This window comes from Strix uralensis, chromosome 33 (genome assembly GCF_047716275.1).
Source record: "Strix uralensis isolate ZFMK-TIS-50842 chromosome 33, bStrUra1, whole genome shotgun sequence".
Taxonomy (NCBI): Eukaryota; Metazoa; Chordata; class Aves; order Strigiformes; family Strigidae; genus Strix; species Strix uralensis.
In genome coordinates this window covers 2,634,834-2,657,605 of record NC_134004.1, presented here as the reverse complement: position 1 = coordinate 2,657,605, position 22,772 = coordinate 2,634,834, and the positions used below count along the sequence as shown (strand labels likewise).

The following is a 22,772-nucleotide window of genomic DNA, read 5'->3' as shown; positions in this document are numbered from 1 at the left end:
ATTTGCGCTTCGCATCAGCCCGACTTTGTAAAGCCACCGCGGGAGTCCTGCCTCCGCCGTTGGGCTTCTCCAGAAGCGACGGCCCGTCTGAGCTGGGGGCGGTGGCCTTTCGGGGTGCTGGGCGGGCGGCTGCTGCTGTGCGGAGGTAACAGAACGACAGGGCAGCCAGGAGAAGTTGTTAAAACAAGATGGACGTACCTCTTTATTGCAAATTCCAAAGTAAAAAGATGTACAGTACAAAGGAACTCAAAGTTCAGACATCAAACTCCCAGCCCACTGTTTTATCACGTGCCTCCTCCCTCCCTCCCTCCCCCGGCTTCATCCTCCTCCTTCCTTCATGTCAGACAGAACAGAGAATAAAACCTAAGAGCGAAAGTGGGGAGCAAGTACAACACGGGGCAAAACCAGCGTCAGGAACAGGTTACGCAAAGGGAAAGAGCTCTGGGCCCGCTGGAGGGGGGTGGCAGGAGCCAGGACAGTTGTAGCAGCATTTTTGTCACCCCGCGGGTGCCCAGCTCCGGCCGCGCGCCCCTCGGCGCCTGCGCTTCTCGCTGCGTTACACTCGGTCGCTAGTTCTGAGCCTCACAACACCCCTGTGAGGTAGGGACTGAGCCACCCCGGTTACAGACGGGTAGAACCGGGACAGGAGGTGGGAGCGAGTCCCCTCCCCGCGCCGAGCACGAGGCTGCGCCCCACGTGCTGTAGGAGACACCCTCGCGCGCACACGCCTCTATAAAATTACAACAAGCAGCAAAGTGGCAAAGGGGAAATGATTTTTTTTTTTTTTTGGTTTAATTTTACTCGTTTAAAACAAAAATCGAACCAGTGTTGCTGTTTTGTGTGACACATTGACCCGGTGAGGTGCGGGACAGCACGACCTCGCTCTGTGCCTCGCAGTGCCAGGGGTTTGCTTAAGCTGGTCTTAACTGAGCAGCAAAATTCACATTTGTTGAACAAATCGGACCAAAACTCTAATCGGAAAAATAATTTCAAGGTGCTGTCCTCAACCATTAGACTTGCGACAACCTGAGGTTCAATCCTGCCCTCCGGCGAGGCGATACCCGGAGCTCGCGCCCCGCTCAGCCCTTTGGGTCCAAAGTGGGAGAAGCTGGTTGGGCCCCACCGAGGGTGGGGGTGGGTGTACGGGGGTGCCCCGATTTAGGGCCCTTCTGCGCTACGGAGCAGCAGGAGCCGGTGCTCGTGCCCCCCGCGGGGGTAAGTGCCCCGCTGCCCCGTCCGCGTCGGGGGGATCCCCCTGGGTACGTATCGACTGCGCGAACAGGGACGTGAAGTCGCGGTGACGCGCCTGAGCAGGGGCGAGGCGGGGGGACCCCCGGCTGCGGGGGCGCTGGGGAAGGGGTGGCTGGAGACTCTCCCTCGGCTTCTTTAAGGGAGTTTTAGCGCGAGCGGAAGGGGCTGCGGGGTGGAGCGCGGTGGGCAGCGGCGGCGCCGCGCGGGGGACGTGGCTCGACCCGCTCGAGGGCACCGGCCAGCGCTGACCCCCGGCAGCGGCGCTCCCCGCGGGGAGGGGGACGGGGAGCGAAGCTGAGCCGGGCTCCTGCCGAGACCCGACACCAAACTCCTTCCGACACCTGCGACTGCAACTCACTCTGCTCTCGTCTGCACGCTTGAGGTAAAAACACACTAAAAAAGCCTTGGAGGAAGCATGGAGGAGATGGAGATTGCAAATAATTGGGACACCAAGACAACCTTACCTTGTACAGTGAAAAGGGTAACATTTATTTTATTTTCTTTTGGCTTATAGTAACGTAATTGTTAATCATGTTGGGTAAGATCATTATGAGCCACCATGCAATTTCTAATACACTAATCTTCACTATTGATCTTTTACAGCTTTAACATTTTTTTTATTTTTTTTTTTTGCGGCAGAAAATTAAATAATTCAAACTCGGGTGTGGCCTCTATGTAACATCATGGTTTTATTTTAGTTTGTTTTGTTCAACATTGGCTTCTACATTTTAAAAAAAGGTGAACAGGAAAAGTGAATAAAGCAGCTTGAATTAGTATTTATCGCCCTTCCCCTCTGCTCTTTGAAGGACACAGTCCCAAATTAACCCAAAAGGGAGGATTTTTTTAAGTGGGGGAGGGAAGAGAGCTACTTGTAGTCCTGATTTTTGGCAAGGTCTGTTTAATTGACAACCCCCCCCCCCTTGCTTTATTCCCACAACCCTGAATCCGGAACATAAATTCCGTGCGCGCGTTTGAATTCGGAGGTTTGCGAACGGCACGAACGGCCCTAAAGCTCTTTGACCAAAGTTTCCTCTGTCCTTGGCTTCACCCAGTGAAGCCGTAGGAAGCGCAGACCCGTTGCTTTCAGCACCCGTGACCTGCGGCTGATGGAAACATCTGCCCTAGGGAGGAAACAGAGAAAAACAAACCAAAATAAACACCCCCGTGAAATTTTTCTTTGAGCAGAAGGACCGACTCCAGCCAACAAACAGGTGAAGAAACCGCTCGCTCCCGTTCCTTCTCAGCGGCGCTGCCAACGCCACTGGCCTTGTGCACTTGATACAGATCTAATGTTAAAAAAATAAATATATATACATAGTTGGAAGGGACTTTTTATTTTAAAGTAATCGAGTAGCTTAATGACAGTGCCAGCACGAACGCTAAACGTACCAAGCTTCACCTACGAGTCAAGAGCCCAGCTTAAGAACAATTATGAAGTTTAGCCAAATCTTGCATAGAAGTGGTCAACTTATTGCACATTGGAACCCGAAAATATATACTTTTGCTGTTGCAAAGATCATTTGCAATAAAGCTTTTTTTAAAACCTATTTTGGGGGGGGTGGGGTAGGGTTTTGTTTGTCCTTTTTTTTTTTTTTTTTCTTCTTTGGGGGGACATTTACTGGCTATCTAAAGTCTAAGGAAAACAGAAAAATATTAAAAAAATAAAAATAAACATGGACAATGGCATAAGCCAGAAGCCATTCTATTATTTTTGTAGTTCTTTGTATTTACAAAAAGGCATGCCGATAAAATAAAATGATATATTACAGTATTTATAATATTCTCTTAAAAAGTTCAACCACACTTTTCAGCTATTTTTTCTTTTTTTGTGCTGTTTACAATGTAGCCTGTACATATGTATGTAGTTTTTTTGTTACTATACATCATATCCTAGGAGCAACTGGGGCAAGAGCTGACAGGACAGAAAAGGTTCCTGGCTGCCTTGCCGGGCGCAGCAGAGCGGCTCCAGCGCCGCGGCGAGGGCTGGGCTGCGCCGAGAGGCCGCCGGCCGCGGCACGGGGGGCTGCTGGGTGGCTTCCTGCTGGGTTTGGGGTTTTTTTTTTAAGTGACTCCTGTAATTTTGTGGGTTGTGAGATTATGCAAATTGAGATTCTTCCTGCCGTCACCTTCTGTTGTCTTGGGTTTTGCCCCCGCTATTCTGGGTACCCTGGCTTTGGTCCGCGCTCGAACGCCCGCGCTCGGCCCCAGCACCTCCCAGGGGAGGTGGGTGCCAGCGCTGGGCCCCGGCTTCTCCTGCCGCCGCCGCCCCGTGACCCCGCGCTGGCCCTGAAGGAGCCCAGCGCAGCGGCTGGGAGCTGGCTGAGGCATGAGGACACCACGGAGCGGGGTCTGGGGATGGCGAGAAAAGGGAACGTTTGCACTTGGGCTCCTGATGGTTCTGTGGCATTTTTTTACTGCTGCAGCGAGAAGACTAGGCAAGAGGTAGCTCCGATTCCTACCCAACCCCTGGGGCCGTTTTAGTCGCCGCTCTATGAAAATGGGAAGAAGGTGAAGGCACCCGACAGCCGGCTCGCCACCCTGCGCCCCGCGACGGGGCCCCTCCTGTGCCGCGGCTCGTTCAAAACCCTCGTGGCTGCAGAAACGAGGAAACCCCCGCAGCAGCGGAGCTGCAAAAACTGGTCCCGAGGGACGAAGGGCTCAGGGTTTCGGAAAGCCGCCGCGGCTCCGCGTCCCGCCCGCAGCAGGAACCCGACGGCCACGGGACGACCGAGCGCTGGGAGACCCGAGCCTGGCACTGGGATCGCTCCGGGTACGCTCCCCGGATTCCTACCAGTAGAGATAAGGTGCTACTTTTTTTTTAGCAGTTATCTCTACCAAAAAAAAAAAAAAAAAAAAGTGTCTACACTGCAGGATGGAGGCTGAATAATAATTAATATTAATGATAAATATTGCAGGATACAAATGAACTTACTGACTGGTATTTAAGCCCTAGAGTTTGGTTTTACAGTGACACAGTATAACAAGCCATTCTCAGTTTTGATCACCTCCCCTTGGATGAGGTCCAGAGCAGCATTTAGTTTTGTTATATTTCAGTGTGCAAAAAGATGGCTGGATGGAAAAAAAAGACAAGTTGTTAAACATACACACACAATTATTTCATCTCTTTGTTTCTTTGTGGGTTTTTTTTGTTTTTTTTTTTTTTTGTTTTTAATCTCCTACTGGCGGGTCTACGAAAGATCGCTAAGAACTGGGACGTACCGGTGAAGGACTCGATTATTGTTAGAGCTTCTCTCCCAATACAGTGTACGGTAGTCGGTGGAGTGCCTCGAATTTATGGCTTAACACACTGCTGTGGACAGATTACGGAGTGGCTGTGGTTTCGTGGTTCCTCATGCATGGTTCCTGGTCACGGCATGCCATCATGCAAATCGCTTCTATGCATTGAACGAGCACTTTTTTTGGGGGGAATCAGCCTGAGCTGGCTCCAGGCTGAAGGTACCCGATTACCCCATCTCCCAAACCAAGTAAAGCCCATGTAGAAAGTAGAATGCAGATAATAAATATCAAATAAACTATGACAATTAAATGGCATGGGCTAAATGGGTGGTTTGTTTCTTTTTTCCTTTTTTTTTTTGTTTTACTTGTTTTAACTTTTTTCTTTTTTTTCTTTTTTTTCCTTTTTTTTTTTTTTGCTGCTTAACTAAACGCAAATCTAGTTTTGCATGAACAAACCCTTTAACATTGTGACTTCTGGGTTTTCTTTCAATAATAATCAACAAAATGGGAAAATAAAATCCATTTTTGGCTGCTTTGGAAAATACATGAATCCCAGCAGCGGGTTTTGTTTCTGTGTGTGTGTGTGTGTGTGTGTGTTTTATTTTGCTTGTTTGTCCTAAGTTGCATTGACTGATGTGGAACATGCAGTATCCACCTGCCCAAACAATAGAAAATCCATTTTTTTTCCTTTTTTATGTTTAAATGTTTGTTTACAAGGGTCCTTTAAACAGGTGGTAGGTCACTGCTTTAGATGCAACGCTGTCACACAGTAAGCAGACTATGTTTGGTATAAGATCTTCAGGTAAGTGTCTCCACAGCTGTTCTGTATTGATATATTTCATGAAGTTTGTAAACAATCTTTTCACTTGCAAATATTTTAATTTGTACAATTCTATTATTTTGTCTCAACACTTGGATTCCCTGACATCTTTTTGTCTTTTTGCTCTTTCTCGTCTTCCTTCCTCTGCTCGTTGCTGTTTCTCCTTCTCAGGTTTGGTAACGCTGTCATAGGACGGGAGGGACGCCGTCGATGGGGTGCCTTCTTTTTTCTCCCTGTTTGTTCCTCCATTTTCCAGTTTTGTGGAGACAGGCCTTCGGCTAATAAAGCCCCGTCTTGCTAAACGAGCCCTGTAAGCCCTCTGGATAACCACCGCTGAAACTTCTTCCTGCTTCCGCCGGAGCGTAGTTGTGATGGGCTCATAAGACACTTTGGAAGGGTTGGATGCCACAAATCTTTCCTCCATCTGTTGTCTCAGTATATCCAGCTCTCCGCTGTCCCCCAGGACGCGTTTGGTGAAGGCAAACAGGATGTCTAAACAGTGGATCCTGTCTCCACTTACCATAGGCAGGTCCATGGCAATGAGTTCAATGGTGTTGGGTTTTGGGACGCGGAGAGGATGTTCCAAAGCATCAGCAAAGTCTGCGAGCTTGCTGTACTCTATGAACTGTGTGGCATCGGGGTCAAACTTCTCCCAGATCTCGTAGAAGGTCTCAAAGTCATCCTCGCTTAGCGGATCTGCACTCTCCTCTGTCGCCACGCTGAAGTTCTCCAGGATGATGGCAATGTACATGTTGACCACGATCAGGAAGGAGATGATGATATAACTCACAAAGAAAAATATCCCCACCGAAGGGTTCCCACAATCCCCCTTAAAACCACTCCCAGGGTGCTCCTTGTCGAGGTCGCAGTCTGGAGGCCGGTTCAGGATGGGCAGCAGCAGGCCATCCCAACCAGCTGACGTGGTGATCTGGAACAAGCAGATCATGCTGTTGCCAAAGGTCTCAAAATTGAACATATCATCTATGCCAGCCTCATGCTTGACGTAGGCAAAGTTTGACATGCCAAAGATGGAGAAGATGAACATGACCAAGAACAGCAAGAGGCCGATGTTGAACAAGGCAGGCAAGGACATCATTAAGGCAAAAAGCAAGGTGCGGATTCCTTTGGCTCCTTTGATCAAACGCAGGATACGTCCAATGCGAGCCAGTCGGATGACTCGGAAAAGAGTGGGTGACACAAAATACTTCTCAATGATCTCGGCCAGGAACATTCCTAAAGAAGAAGAGAAGGGACAAGTGTGACAATGGAGACGTGCAGTCCGCTGCTGCTTCTGAACCTAGTCAAGGCCCTGGGAACACAGAACACCTTGGTCAGCTTTTCAGAGGGGGTCTGTGAGTAGGAGGCCTCACCTTCAGGCAGCTAAGTCTCAGCTAGATGCTCTGGCTCCCTAAGTAGCTCCCCCAAACGGAGAGGGAGAGCTGCTGCAGAGTGATTCGTTCCACCCGGCTGAGGAGAGATGAGTTGTTTCTTGGAGGTCTCTAGCTCTTGGTGCCTAACTCTGCCATGGAGCCCGGCTATGGACTCTGTTTTGAAGGTGCTAAAAATATGCAAGATAAATCTTATTTCTAGCAGCAGGCAAACCCAGATCTGAGTTTTATACACTGCAGGTCAGTCTCTAAATGCTGGTGGTTTGTCAGTATGCCTTAGCAGAGCTGTGTTCAGTCAAGCTTTTTGAGTGACCCTGCTGTATTTGTGAGGTTATGTGTATTTTACAGATTAGCCGCTAAAACCCAAAAAACCTGTTGGAGGAAACTGGTTGATTCGACATTTGACCAAACTGAAAACAAGAGTGCAAATCACATGCTGATGTAGGAAGCACTGCAATGCTATTTTCAGTGGTTAGTAAGCATTATAACATTCTGATGAGGTGAGTAAAATTTCTGTTTTTAAAGACAGGGAGAGTATTTGTCAAGTGTTTTACTCCAAACAACTGGAAATGAGTGCCAGAACAGAGGGAGGAGGGTGCATTAGTCAGGGCTTCAAGCTGCCAAATTCTGCCACGGTCCCTCCACGAGGCTAAAAAGTGAACCTAAAAGTCCTGGTACCTATATAGCCCCTTCAAAGACAAGAACGCGCTCTACCCTGCAAACACCAGGACAGCCCAGCACTCACAGACCTCTATCTAACGGGCGTCGCACTTACCCACGATGGACAGAATCACAACCACGAAGTCAAAAATGTTCCACCCGATGGTGAAATAATAGTGCCGCAAGGCGAACATCTTCAGCACACACTCACAGGTGAAGAAGATGACAAACACCAGGTTGATCCAGTAAAGGATGTCCTCCATCTGCTTGCTTTGGGTGTCTGTCTCCACCATCATGGTGACCATGTTGAGGCAAATGAGCATCATGATGACTATATCAAAGGCTTGTTGGGTAACAAAGTCAAAGACAGCTCCTTGAATGCGGTTCTGTGCAACGGGAGAGAGACAATGAACCAAACAAGTCTGAACAAAAATCTACCATTGGTCAAATTATTTCACTGTTGGTAGAAACAGCGATGAGGACGTAAGTTTTTTCAGTATCTCGTGAAGCTTTCAAGGGAAACTCTAGCCACAATTCAATCTGTTTATGGGAAAGGTAGGAAAATGCTGTTATTTACACCCCAAAGATGCTCCCCCAACCCTGCTACCAGCGTGTCTTCCTCTGTCTGGAGACCAAAGCAGGGTGATGCACTTCCACTCCCCGCTGGAGAAAGCAGCCAGGGCTGCCTCGCAGCGCTGCCTGACTGCAGGGTACCTCAACTAGATTTCAACTACCTCCTGCATCCTGGCAGCAGTCTAGTTCCAGCAGCAGGATGCCTTATCCACAGCAGTATCTAGGGGACTCGCCCAAGAGCAGAGGCAAAGCCTTTCAGGAGGCAGAGAAACGTGCTTAGGTCTCGATCAATGCAACCCGCGAGGCTGCCTAATTGCCCGAGGTCCTGCTCACTAATGCCAGGAGGCCTCCTGCTCTCCATCCGTGGCCTCTCAGCCAGGCAGGGTTTTCAGATTGTTTTGCCGATTCAAGAGAGCCAACTGATTAACACCAACCACAGCTGTAGCGTTTTAACCTTTCTCAGATGATACCGGAATTATAATGACAAGAACAGGGCGATGTGGAGTCCAGCATGAGTTGGAACAAAGGATGCTTTTGGAGCCGAAGCTCCTTTGAAAGTCTACTCGGCAGGTTTTCTCCTCAGTTCCCTTTATAACATACTCACCAGAGGTCGGGGAATAGGTTTCTGAGGCTTCTTTGACCCCAGTTTTTTCATGGCATTATAGTACTTCTTTTGTTCTTCTGTCATGAAAATATCTTGACCTCCAAAGTAAAGGGGCAAAAGGAAAACTGGTTACAATCAGCTCATACACCAGAAGGGAGAGGAATAACATCCTAGCTAAGTCAGGAGGATACCTGCCATATGGGAAGTTGGTGGCAGCTATTTTAGACAGAAATAACTTTAATATCCAAGGTGTACTGATTTTCCTTTAAAGAAAACTAAGCATTCTTCCTGTGAATAACCTGCCTTCTTGCACTACATCCTACCCCATCTGGGATGAACAGGCAGCGGAGGTGTCAGGCCCTGCAGCAGGTACCGCACACGTGTGAATCCTCAGCTTGACTTAGAGAAGAAAAGCGGTACAGGAGAGAGAGGCAAGGAAATCTCACTTCCAGTCTGTGTATTTTAGTCAAGGCAAAAGAACCCAGAAATGCATGAAAATGTAGTCTAGGGAAAACGCCTAATCTGTCTGCTTTTACATAAAGCTTTGGGCTGCTGCCTGCACTCCCCGAGCCTGTGCAGCCAGTCTCGGTGGGGCTGGGCAGGGAGGGACGTGCCAGGAGTCCCAGTGGTTCTGCAGCCCCCAGCTCTGAGAGTGCCCCAGACTGAAGGTCCTTGGCCTTTATTTTGCAGGAAAACTCCTCAACCTGAAGACCCAACACTCCTCTAACAGGTCTCAGCCCCGCTACTAATCAGCAACCACAGATCACTTATCTTTTTCTTTTGTTGATTGAAGTTGTCGATGATGACACCAATGAACAAGTTCAGGGTGAAAAAGGAGCCGAAGATAATGAAGATAACAAAATATATGTACATGTAAATGTTGTCCTCATACTTGGGTTGCTCTTCTTGCTGGATGGGAGATGAGAAGAGAAATAAATGACATTTCAAAGACATCATGCAAATATAGTCAAAAGGAGATTGGTCATGTTTCCAAGCACTCCCATCTAAGGCAGTCATGCTTTATAAAGCTGGAGTTATATATGGAAACCCGTGTCCTCACACTGCTTCAAGTAAAGCAGAAGTATATGCATGTATCTTGCATGTGTACACCAAGAGGATGGTGATCTAATTTTCAGAAATGTAATATGCTACAGTTTAAACTGACTTTCACTGTAAATGAGGTCAGTGGCCATAAAATACATAGTAATTTGCAAATCACAAAGGAAATGATCATTTTAATGACAAGCACTGTCAAAGCAAAGACATCGTTCTTTTCTTTTGAAGAGGGATGTGTAAGACCATCAGCTGATCAAAAAGAGAACATTCTTCACATCATCCTGACATAGTCATATTACTTGTTTCCCACCCTGCATTCAATGTAGGACAAGAAAATCCCTTTAAAAATCTTTTCATATAAAATCAAGAGAAGAGAAGGAAAAAAAATTACAAAGCAAAGAGGAAGTAATGGTATTTGCATGATCAGAGCATGCAAGAACAAGAAAAGTGCCTGAAGAGTGAGCTCCCACCCAGACATCATTTCAAAACTGGATTCAAATCGACACTTGGGATCCCATGTAGATGCAAGGTTCATGGAGAACCTTCTGGCTAATTCCTCCCCATAATTTATTCTGATGATGAAATAAAGAACTTCACTCTATTCCTTCCTTCACTGTATTTCTACTCCAGCAGGAGCTTCCCTGCCCCTAAAGCAACCAGAAGAACCCTGCCCTTATTGGGATTTTCTTTAACTTACCACACTAACAGAAAATGAAACCATCACAGCGTTAAATACACAACATAAGCATAGTTCTACCGTTTTTACTCTTGATTTTACCAAAGCGAAACAGCGGAGTGAAACACTGGGAGGTGAGTTTGTGGTCATGCACTTTACCTTTCTGGAATCTACTGCTGCGTACATGATGTCCATCCAGCCCTTGAAAGTAGCCTAGCAAAGAAAAACACACGTCCTCTTAGAGAGAATTCACCCAGAGTCAAAGAACAAGTCTGATTTGTGCCAGCTTTGTCAAGGACTCCCTGGCACTCTTGATCACCCCATATACTGAACTTTAATATTACTTAAATATTCCTCTTTTCATCTCATCTAAATGAAATGAATCAAGCTCGAGAAGTGGGCCCACATGGACCTCCTGAGGTTCAACAAGGCCAAGTACAGGTGCCAAGTCCTGCACTGGGGTGGGGGCAACCCCTGGTATCACTCCAGGCTGGGGGGTGAAGGGATCGAGAGCAGCCCCAAGGAGAAGGACTTGGGGTACTGGTGGGTGAAAAGCTGGACATGAGCCCACAGTGTGGGCTCGCAGCCCCGAAAGCCACCCGTGTCCTGGGCCGCATCGAGAGCAGTGTGGGCAGTAGGGAGAGGGGGGGACTCTCCCCCTCTGCTCCGCTCTCGTCAGACCCCCCTGCAGTGCTGGCTCCAGCTCTGGGGGCACCAACAGCAGAAGGACACGGACCTGCTCGAGCGGGGCCAGAGGAGGCCACGAAGGTGCTCGGGGGGCTGGAGCACCCCCCTGTGAGGACAGGCTGAGGGAGTTGGGGGGTTCAGCTGGAGAAGAGAAGGCTCCGGGGAGACCTTAGAGCGGCTCCCAGGACTTAAGGGGCCTTATAAGAAAGATGGGGACAAACTTTTTAGCAGGGCCTGTTGCAAGGGGTTATGGTTTTAAACTAAAAGAGGGTAGATTTAGACTAGATGTAAGGAAGTAATTTTTTACAATGAGGGTGGTGAAACACTGGTGTGGGTTGCCCAGAGAGGCAGTAGATGCCCCATCCTTGGGAACATTCAGGGTCAGGTTGGACGGGGCTCTGGGCAGCCCGATGGAGGTGGGGCCGTCCCTGCACACGGCAGGGGGGCTGCACTGGATGACCTTCAAAGGTCCCTTCCAACCCAAACTGTTCTATGATTCTGTGCTAAATGAATCTAAACAGGTTTACTGCTGTCTCCTGGAAGGTTTGGTAGACCCTTTGAGGAGCAGAGTTGGGGCCATTTGCTGTGCTGGGACCCACACTAGGCAAAGGGATTAAAGATAAAACGGAAATTTTATTCCAGAGCCAAACCCAAGTGGGATTAAGGGGATGCTGGATTTCATGGAGAGAGGGAAGCATCAAAACGCATTAGAAGCGGCTTGTATTTACAACTACTAGGGAGATGGCGAAAGCAAAACTTACAACTTGCAGAAGAGCCAGATATCCTGCCCCAACGTTGTCAAAGTTAATTTTCACATTCTTCCATCGAATCTCAGTGGAGTTGGGTGGCATCAGTGCTTCGCAGTCTGTCTTGTTGTTAACAATATCTATTTCAAAGCGCTCCTCAGCTGTTTCATTAAAGCAGTAATGATATTTCCCGGCAAACAGGTTAACCCCCATAATGCTGAAAATCAGCCAGAAGATAAGGCAGACCAACAACACATTCATAATGGAAGGGATAGCGCCAACCAAGGCGTTGACAACCACCTGTGTTGGAAGGGGTGGGAAAAAGTTTCAGTATAAAACACAAGGCAGGAAACAGCAAGCATCAATACAGCTGTTTTTGGGGGGGGAATAGGAGGTAAGGCCACTGACAGATCTGTGGCGTTTACTCCACGCAGAAGTTGGCAGTGAACTTATTCCAAGCGGTAAAAAATTCTGCTTAAAAGCCACCTACCGAAGCTCTGTTTTTAAAATAAAACAGGCCAGGTTGTTAGATTTACTGGGTTTGATTTGGATTGTTACTTCTTCAGTTAAACAACAATTATTTTAAATCATTTTAGTTGCCAAAAGGGAGAGGGGGGCATTACTGAGTGAGGCTCAGACTCTCTTCTCGGTAACAAACAGGCTCCTAGCTAAAATTTTCTCAGAGCCGAGTTTGAGGACACTTTTGCTCATGGATTTGATGGGTCTCATCAGCCAGTGGCCCTCACGGCCATTCCCCACTTTCAAACAAGGCTGTTATCACTTCAAAGCCTGCCTCCTGCTCCCACCGAGGTCACCAGCAAACTGCGTGGCGCTGACTTCGCTGGGGACAGGACCAAGCCCAGCATTGCTCTGTCAAGACTAAGCAGTGAGTCGCTGTAAACATCAAAATCATATTTGTGACTAAGCAAGGCCAGTCATGTTGTCTCAGGCAGACAGCTGAGCATGCAGCTATGCAGGCTCAAGAAGACAGAAAAGCCATGTTCCTTCCTCTAAACTGCAGCAAACACAGCGGGAAGCGAGAATGGGTTTTGTCAGAGCTCGTATCTTCCACCAACTCCTAATTTTAGCCTTTCACAGTTTGGGAGCAGCACGTCCCTAAGCATCCCTGGCCAACACATGACAAAATGTAAGCTATCAGGCTTTTAATAGAGTTAGGTCAGCAGGATATTAAATCTTTTATTACGATCTCCTAATTTAGATTCCTTTAATAGATTAACAGAATCTAAACTGTTTTTACCCCTTTGCCTTAGTTTTGAAAGACTGCTCAATTACACGGGGATTCGGGAGTCCTCAAGCTGCAGCACCTGAGCCACAACTGGTCCTGGCCACCACCAAGTGTCCCCTTCTCCTCCTCCAACATCTCTGTGCTGGACGCAACCACCACACACACGATCAGCTCTGCAGCAAGCCCCTGTCCTCCAGCAGAGCAGGCGGGAAGGAAAACTGAAGCCAACAGTGATCCAGACAGCAGGTAGCACTACAACGACTCTTAAATGACGTCAGGAATCGGTCACTGTACACCCAGGGAGGTGTAAAGACACAGGTTAGAGTCAGGCCTTTGCTTTCACCCTCCCTTCACCCGCACAGGACGCTCTGCTGCCGGACACAACAGCCGGGCACCTTCTGCCTTAAGCCCCTTCCGATAGCAATAGGCTGGTTGATTCCAGTTCATCGCGGGAAGCGAAAAAAAAAAGTGTCATATCCTCCTGAAATATGGTCACTTACAGTACAATAAATTTATGCAGCATTCAAAAAAGATCTGAGAGAAGGAACATGGCTTTTGTGTGCAGACTGACAAAAACGCATGCACGTGTCATAGCATTACTGTCAAACTTCCTGAATAATTTAAGAGCAGAGCAAGCTCTTGAAAATGCAGATTACTACGGAGTAGAGAAAAGCAAAGAACTACATTTTATGTTTCCTTTGCAAAGGCATTTCAGATCTCTATTCTCTGGCTCAGAAGAATTGTTCTGGTTGTATGGGGCAGCAACACTTGTCTTCAAGTCAAAACAAATGAAAAAGAATTTGGTTTAGGTAACCAGCAGGGCTGCAGTCCTAATTCTCTATCAGTTTTGCTGTGGTGAAAATCTCCCACTTTAAGCACGAGAACTTCCTGACTGTGCATTAGAAATCACAGCTTCTCTCCTGCATGGCTTAAAAATAGCTTTTAGTATCTACAGGTTGAGTGCTAGGTCTTTTCCTTTGTGATCATACTCTGAGGTGGGACCTGAACCCAGCCTAGCAAAAGCTCTGCCTTTGTGTCGATGGAAAAGTTTTCATCCTTTGTGCCCGTATTATAGAATAAAGTTTAGAATTAACCTCACTGACACAAAGAAATAATAGCAGGATAACATATTAAGGAAGAAACAATCCTCTTTGGATTTGTTATGGTATTTATTTCTACCACTTCCTCTGGGTTTTGAGGGTTCCTGGTCAGCTCGTTGCCTCTCGGGCCGTATTTTGTGCTCGGTCACACTACAGCGAATTCAAAGGAGATCAGAAGGATCCAGGTGGAATTGCTCCAGTCAGACCCTGAAGTAAAACTGTGACTGCTATTCCCTTCCCCTTTTATTTAAAATACATAATTTTATCTCTTGTAATATCTCGAATTGTGAGCTACCTGGGGTTTAGCACAGAAGACCTACATTATTGTTCTAAGAGCAACTGGGAAACCCATTAAATACAACATACCCTTTACTTAACAGAAACATACAATTCTTTTGCATGTTCTTATAAGACTATTTCAATCCCAAATGGGAAAAAAGCACCAAAATAGAGAATATTAGTGGCAAAGTAGCAAGACACTGCAATGATTTCCAATCCCCAAGACAGTGGTGCTGTCTAACAATTTGAGGAAAGCTTGTTAAGTTCAATGCTTTGCTTGTGCTTCGTTGCTAATTCCACAGTGACAGGACAGGGGACCATAAAGCATGGTAAAAGGGAGGGAGTGGAAAGGAAAAGCTTCACTATCAGACAAGGCTTCCAGTCACCACCAGACTGGACCGAGAACAACAAGGTGCAACAAGAGGAATTAAACCAAAGCCTTTTTTTCAAACAGCTGAGCTCCCCGCCAGTCCCTTCCTGAAGGCCTGAGTGATCCAAGAAAGGAAGCAGCTTTTTACCCCCTTGCAGGCAGATTGCGTTTTTAAAAACCCCTCAGATATAGTCTTTCAATCCAATTCCACCAGCGGCCAACACCTAGAGGGGCTGGAGACACTGAGGTGGTTCAAATTCTGCTTCTTTGCACCTGGTGATTCTCCCTAGGTAAAAAAAGTTACAGCTGAGAAGCCCCCTCGGATGCTAGAGGTAAAAGCCAGGCTAAATGAGAACAGCCAAGTGTTAACATCGTCTACAAATGGCATGTGGTTGGGGCCAGTAATTAATGTAATGAGGCAGCTTAATGCATCTCCCTTTCTTAAGAGGGGAGGGTGCAGCGGTGGGCAGGGTGAGGGGACATCCACGGTAGAGGTGATCGAGTCAGCAGCTGCATCATGATTCTGTTTGGAATTTTCTTTCCACCAGTTTTGATCAGTTCTAGCATGCTTAAAAAAAACCGCTCCACAGGCATGCAGAAGGATCAGCTGCTAATGGCATCTTACCCTCATCCCCTCAAATCGGGACAACGCTCTTAAAGGCCTCAAAGCTCTTAGTGTCCTAAGGGACTTTATGGCACCTAGTTCCGAGTAGCCCAGGGCATTAGCTATAAGGCTGACTAAAGAGACCTACACAGAAAATAGAAAGAAAAAAAAAAAAAAAAAAAAGAAAGAAAGAAAGAAAGAAAAAAAGAAAAAAGAAAAAAAAGGTTCCAGACTGTTAGAATGAATCCCCTAGCACTGATTGCCCAGCCCAGACTGCCAGCCTGGGCGGCCCCCATAATAAATACCGAAGACATGACACCAGCTGCCTACTTCACTTGACTGAAACGACCTGGAAGGAAATAATGCGGTTGAGAAAGGCATAAGAAAAGAACATAGGGGAAAGGTAAGTGAGAGAGAGGCAGAGACACACAGACGGAGAAGGGGTCTGTTGGAAGGAAGAGCCCAAACGATGACAAAAACCTTACCCTCGCCCTTTACTGTCTGCAGGATCCCAGCGGCTCCCATTAAATTTAAGCCAGACAAATTTTAAAGGTACCTATGAGAAAGAATACAGATAAATACACACACTGCACAAACTGCACTCAACCTGTACAGCAAGCCACCGTGCTCACGCTGAGTGGTGGTGCTTCGTCCGTGGCAATGGCCTTCAGGGACGGGACGTGCGCCTGAGCTTGCTTCTGCCAAAATAATTCTGAAAAACGTGAACACCGGCCCCGTCACGCGCGGTGCCGAGGCAGCTGATTCCAGCTTCTACTGCCTGAAAACCCAGGGATGGGTGTGTTTTTTCTGCTCGTAACGCAGAGCAACTGTCGTGCACTTTTTTTGCCCGCTTGACGTCGCAGCGACATTTGTGAGCATCTCTGAGGGAAGACGAGCCTGGGTAAGCCCGTCCTACAGATGGGCAAACCGAGGCGTACAGCGACTGCGCGGGCTCGTACGCTGCAGCTGGGGACAGCTTGCTTATATCCAGTTTTCAACACCATAACCACAAAGACGACCTATTTTCTTTAGCAGCCTGGAATCAGATTTAGGCTCTACACCAAATATCCTTAACCAGGCGGGACTGAGGGCAGCTCAGGGTCCCGCAGGATTAAGCCCTGTATTACCAAAAGCCTGAAAGTGTGCGACCATCTACTTTTGGACCTGGCACGCGCGGTGAGGGCAGCAGTCCACTCCCCGTGTGAGCCAACGGAAAACTCTTTAGATTAGATCAGACAGGGCTTGGCCATATGTAAAGAGTATCTACAGACACCATTCCATCAGCATCCCACTGTCTGACGTTTCTGGCTAGTACCACATTACAGACACAGATAAGGAACAGATATGTCGACCTTTTTGAAGGAAAAAGAAGACATCAATATACAGGAACAAATAATGGAAAAACGTGAGACCTTCTCCTACAACAGGTGGGTTTTTAGCTCAATTCTCAGAATAGGACACTTCCTATTTATCATTCTTTTTTAAAAAAGAGATATAATGTGAAATTAAATATAAGGACGATTCTTATTCCACGCATATTCCAGGATAATTTCAGGACCACACTTCAAGTGCATGAACATACAGGAGAACTCAGAGATTTCATCTTATTTTACTGTTTTGTGCATGTGCTTCACGCTTCATCTGTCTTCATACCTGCCCCAGAATAAGTGGCCACAATCTATGGCAACACGGCGCTCTGGTTTTTCCACGTGATTTTCTGATTTTAAAATGACACTGATTAAAACAGTGTCCCAAAGGTTTACAACAAAGCCTTTGTGAAGCAAAATCAGCCAACCCAGGAAGGGACCAAGCCCACAGGAACGCCGGTGCGTTAAAGTCCTGGTCCCGTATTTCAAAACACAGATGGGATTTGGAGGGACGGGCTGTAAGGTCCACAGAGAGAGAACTACGGCGTTTTACCCCCTAAATACCAACGAGGGTGCAGTTCACTGAATCCCCACTTTTAGAGCTTCTTCCCCCTGGGGTAACGGCTTGCTCCTGAGTAGGAAACTAACACAAAGGCACTAAAGCGACTAAAGGCTGTTTGAGCTTTCATGGGGTCTTTTCAGTATTATTCTCTCGGGACACTCCGACAGAAGACACAGCAGGCACCGATGTCAGACAAAAGGAATTCCAGATTGACTGAAAAGCAGAAGCCTTCATTATTACCCAGAAAAAGACTTTGTCTTCACAAATACACCCAGCAAGCTTTGGGGATCAGAGGAGGAGGGTTATTTGACAATGCTACCAAACCTGAAAAATAACATTCAAGAGGGTTGTTATGATGCAAAGGCTTATTCTCTATTAGTTACGGCTGCCATCCTGACTTCACTCAAACCCCATCTACGTCACGTTAGAAAATTTGTTTAAAAAATGTGATTTAACAGATACAGGACACGATGCATAGCTGAGATTTTGTCGAGTAATATTTTGGCATCTCAAATTCACATTTCAGATTTTTTGTAGAGAAAAATGTGCAACTCTCCTGTCTACAACACCAAGCGAAAAGAGAATTTCTCCTTCAGCTCTGGGAATTCAGGATCCTTGTACATATGCACTTGTTCACGCCCTGTAAATGTGTTACCTGACTGGGAAGTTCCTTATCTTTACTCCACCAGCAGCCAGATACTTGGGAAGAAAATGAAACTTGTAACACATCTGTCAGTTAAACTGCACTTCGTTCCCAACAACTGGAATTCAACTCACAACATGAAGCGTAAGGACTGTGAACGCTATTTTTGTGCTCAGCTGCTGGTTGTCTTTTTAATTCAATACCCCAAAGAATTTGCTGAAACACTCTCCTCAAAGCAGGACAGAAGAATAGATGGTAGCTCGCATTAGTTTCCATGTTAGCACTTGTACTTCATCTTAAGGCAGTGAAAGATATTATTAACAGGGTTATTTTCAGAAAAGAAGAGTTACTACTTCAAGATGTGAGTTAAAAGGAAAGGTGTTAAGGGGATCAGAGAGGACTTTGGAAAAATAAATTTAAAAATTCAGTTTTCCACAGGAAACGTAGACATCTTGAGTCACTTCTGCCCCTGAATTCCAAGCATAGTTCCTCCACCTACTCAGAAATATTTCCAGAGTGATAATGTCACTGAACAGCAACTTGGCATAACTGAATCATATTCAGAATGTTCCAAATGAGAAGCTTGGAAATTTTTTTTTTTTTTTTTTTTTTTTAGTATTTGCTCTTGGGGAATTCACAAGGACACTGATTCACAACTGGATGTGGTGAAATGTTTTAAAAGAATCCAAGCACTTGGGATTCTAAAGCTCCTTTTTTTGCAATTCTTTGGATTTCAAGTCCTACTGAATTCCGTAATTTGACAGCATAAATTCCATTTATTTTAAATGCCCTTGCTGTGCTTTGGAGTCAGATTTATTGCTAACACTTCTCTCTATTGTCTTTCTTCTTTTAATTCTCAAATTTATTCTCCCTACCAAGATGTTCTGCAGGGGAATTCCAGGGTGATCACGTGCTGATCTGTCCAGACCGACCGTTTCCCTTGTTCATGCTACGATCTCTTACCAGCACGCTTTGTTGTTTGATATGATCCTGCTTTTTCTCTCCTGGGCATTAGATCTCTTTAACAGAAGAAGGATGATGTTGAACTTCCATTTTGTGTAATAAGCTTTCAAAGTACTCAGATTTTCACAAATATATGTGCCCGATGTTCAGAACATCAGACCTCGTTAGGATGGGAAGGTTTTGCCTGCCTCATCATCCCCCCATCGTTAATAACGCAAGCAAATGATTACAGAAAGAGGGTGTCACCAAGGAATACCACGTCTGCACAAGTTCTCCCACTGCTAACACCTTCCAGGAGCTCAACATGCGGGCAGGCCTCTTAGAAACAGTATTTTCAGTGGAGCAAAAGAGCCAAGGGCTGGCAACCCCTCCTTTGTCTCCGCAGGCTCATTAGGACCTGCAGGGCAGAAATTCCACAGTTGCACAGGAAACACCAGCAACACGCCAAGGGCTCAAGGGTTTTATCGTCATTTTGGAAACTTACAGGTATCTGGGATTGAATCCTCATTAAATATATGATTCAGTTAGGACACTTCTCAGGAGAAAACATTATCCCCGCATTCTTCTAACCAACATTTTTTTCCAACCAGAAATAAGAGGAGAGGATACATACAGCCACAATGAGGAAATCCAGCCAGCACCAGGCGTTAGTGAAGAACTTGACGAATCCGTAAGCACACCACTTCAGCAACATCTCCAGGATGAAAATGTAAGTGAAGACCTTGTCCGCGTACTCCAGGATGGTCCGGATGGTTTTTCTCTGTTCTATGTAAATATCCTCAAAAGCCTGGGAAATAACCAGGTACTCGCGTCATGATATCGGATTTATTCCGTAGCTCAATGTTGTTATCCAGCTTATTCAAACGATACTGAGACGAGCAGTGGAATTACATTTCTTATACAGCACCTTATCTGCTCGAGTCAAACCAAACAAAAAAAACCCACCAAAAAAAAAGGAAAGTCCTGAATAAGTCACACAAGAATTTCTCTGCTTTTTAGGGATCTGAGCACAAGCTTTAGTATCAAAATGTTCGGCAGCTGCTATCACTACAGTAACACACAGAGGCAGGTGTTCCCTGCAGCTCAGCACATCCAAAAGGGCCAAGTTCATTGGCAATCAGACTGCTAATTACTATGAAAGCTGCGCACGGAAAGAAAACCAGGCTGCTGCTGCGGGATAGGAATTGTTGTGGCCTTCTGTCCTAAAACCCGTGAGCAACGTGTGCTCCAGCTGTTTGTTGGATATCCCTACCTAGGAAATAGCGTGCTCTGTGAAAACAGACTGTGATTATTTGTGTCTGTGTAACACCACGAGCTCAAGAAGCTCTGCAAACGCAGAGAAGCGAAGAAAGGGAAATAGAAATATTCTTGTTTGGTAATGTGAAAATGAGACATAGATACAGGCTGGCTTAGTCCAAAACCCTCAGGTTTCTAGTCAAGCTACGATCAGAACCCAGATTTGCAGGCTTTCAGTCTTCATTCTTAATTTAAACACAACAAAAATCATTAATAAAGGCTTTTGTACAGTACCTACCACAATGGAGCTGTGTTGTTTTCCCGGTAAGAAACATCACAGCTCGCTTTTTCACCAGATTTCCTACACACAGCCTTCCCAACTAGATGGCCCCCAGCTTACCACCAGGGTTACACATATTTCTGTATTTTACTCACCAGAGCACCACTGCTCAGTAGGATCATAAAGATGATGAAAGTCTCAAACCAATTATGTTCCACAATCAGAAAACAAGTCTTCCTCAAGGTCCACCAAGACTTCCCCATCCCTTCCTCAATATTGACCTGACAACATTTACAGCGCTGCATACAACCTGGAATGGGGATAGTGCACAAAGGGGTATGAGCCCAAATTTTGTTAGGTAACAGATGATTTAATGCAAGAACATAAAACTGTCATTGTCGAGAAGCAGTTTTGATGCCAACAATATTAAACACGCCGAACTGCAGTTAAAACTCTTGCGTTCCTGAGGATTTTATGATTACTTTCACCACTTCTGTATCTGGGCACCTGAATTAACATCAATTTGTGAACAGATTAAGCTCGTTATATTTGGTGAAGTATCCATGAACTTGACAGAAGAGGAATGGAAAAGTTGCTGATAAAATAACCTTGAACCATTTAAAATATCTTTGCCATGGGAATACCTGTAATGGAGCAGTTGCTGAAAGACATTGAGGCCAGCAACTGAAGAGGAAAAAAGAAAAAACCCGACCAGAAGCCAGATTCTTCTGCTTCTAAGCACTCAAGGCATCAGTTGTACAAAAGATCAACTTGCCCTACCTATAGGCCATCTACATCCTCGCAGGGGCGACTACATCTCCAAGACCTTCACTTTGCAAATTCTTCTGAACTAGTTCACCTGTGATCCAAGAAGGTCCAAGAAGGGTCTCAAAAGAAGCTGACAGCCAGCCCTGAACCAGAGCAAGACCTAACCTTAAGGTAAGCTTATAGTAGAGACAGGTCCCCGGAACAGCTCGGAGGCCTCTTTCCCCACTCGCAGTCCGCTCACCCTCCGTGAAGCACGCATCAGGGTCCAGGTACTCCTCTGGGGCCTCCACAGGGACTTCTTCCACTTCAGGCTTGATATCAATGGTGCTGCCTTCGGAGGAGCTGGTATCATCAAGTTTCTGGAACACAAAATAAACCCCAATCCAATCTATAATTAGTTCCCAACAAATATGAAACTTCATGACGACTCAGCAGTTTGTTCACCACATTTACTGTAACGAAAGTTGTTTCCTCACTTCACCTCATTAAGGTCCTGACCTGGCTTATATCTCACGTTATCAGCACAGAGAGTATTAAGTATTTATATCATATATATTTACGAGTGTTTGTGGTTCTCCATAGAGCAATGAGCACCAGAAACTTCTGTCTTGAGTGCAAAGGCAGCATCGGAATACAAACAGAAGTTCTGTGCTGGAACTACCTAGTTCTCCCTCCCAAGATGCTTCCAGGCACTCACACGAGGGTCAAATGACTAGAATCAATTTTTAGCATTTCATCCTACCTCCTTGCTGCCATCAGGGTCTGTATCACTGCTGAAATCTTCTGTGTTGAGATTTTCAAAATCTGATTCACCCACAGCAATAGGTACCCGGACAGTGAGATTGGGGTTATTGATGAAGGACATGTGATCTTCATCTATGATGTACTTCTCCACGCTGCTCCCGATTCCACTCGTCGTGCCGTTGCCGTTCTTCTGATAATCAATGTCTCTGTTGATATCAGCCCCTGTATGGTTAGCGATGCAGTTCACCTTCTTGTCATACAACTCATCCAAGGGTTTGACCTCATCTGCCTCTCTCTGCTTGAAATGAGCCTGCATGAACTCCCGCACTTTTGCCTTGGTCCAGGCGATGCCCTTCTTGATGCGAATAACAGAAATCTGCAGGTTGTTCATCTCCCCATCATCATCCGTGGCTGCTAAGTTGTCTGCGCTGAAGGAGCTCAGCAGCAAGGCCAAGAACAGGTTCAGCACCTGGAAGAGAAGACAGAGGTCACGTCTGGCAGAGCTGACACGCAGGGGTTCTGCTTCCAAAGCTGAATAGGAGCGTTCAGCCACAGGGGCTGCAGAGCTACGTCTCCAAACACCACGCTGAGAACCAGCTCTGGTGTCCCACAGACCTCTCGAGGTACCCAGGGCTCAAGGAACGAGACGCTGAACCTGCAGCGCGTTCCGTGAACGGGGGAGCCCTGGGCAGCGCACGACTCTGCCGGGGTCACCGGGGCTCGGTGCAGGCAAAAGGCTCCCGGAGCCCCTTGCAGGATCCAGACTGCAGATGTCAGGGAGGGATTTAAGGAGCTGCCACCCAAGGGGTTTAAATTCAGTGTTCCCGGTTTAGTCCCATCTCTGGCTCAAAGGAAATGGGCCAAATCGAAGCATTTTGAGCGATCACTCTCAGATCTATTTCCTTGCCCACA

The 22,772-nt window shown here is 46.5% G+C and overlaps 1 protein-coding gene across 7 annotated transcripts in view; it reads right to left on the bottom strand.

The window, feature by feature from the left end:
* Window positions 1-1,713: 1,713 nt before the first annotated feature.
* The window catches only part of SCN8A (sodium voltage-gated channel alpha subunit 8), a 59,099-nt gene continuing 38,040 nt past the window's right edge, over window positions 1,714-22,772 (bottom strand). For 5 of the 7 annotated variants that reach the window (XM_074853862.1, XM_074853861.1, XM_074853865.1 and 2 more), the window contains 11 exons: window positions 21,859-22,329; window positions 21,358-21,475; window positions 20,504-20,658; window positions 19,446-19,619; window positions 15,319-15,441; window positions 11,714-11,998; window positions 10,425-10,478; window positions 9,305-9,442; window positions 8,534-8,638; window positions 7,472-7,742; window positions 1,714-6,541 (listed from right to left, as the gene is read on the bottom strand). In XM_074853862.1, coding sequence (XP_074709963.1) covers window positions 5,394-6,541; window positions 7,472-7,742; window positions 8,534-8,638; window positions 9,305-9,442; window positions 10,425-10,478; window positions 11,714-11,998; window positions 15,319-15,441; window positions 19,446-19,619; window positions 20,504-20,658; window positions 21,358-21,475; window positions 21,859-22,329 — 3,042 coding nt within the window. In that variant the 3' untranslated portion in view covers window positions 1,714-5,393. The other 2 variants (XR_012626783.1, XM_074853866.1) reach the window with 2 other exon arrangements.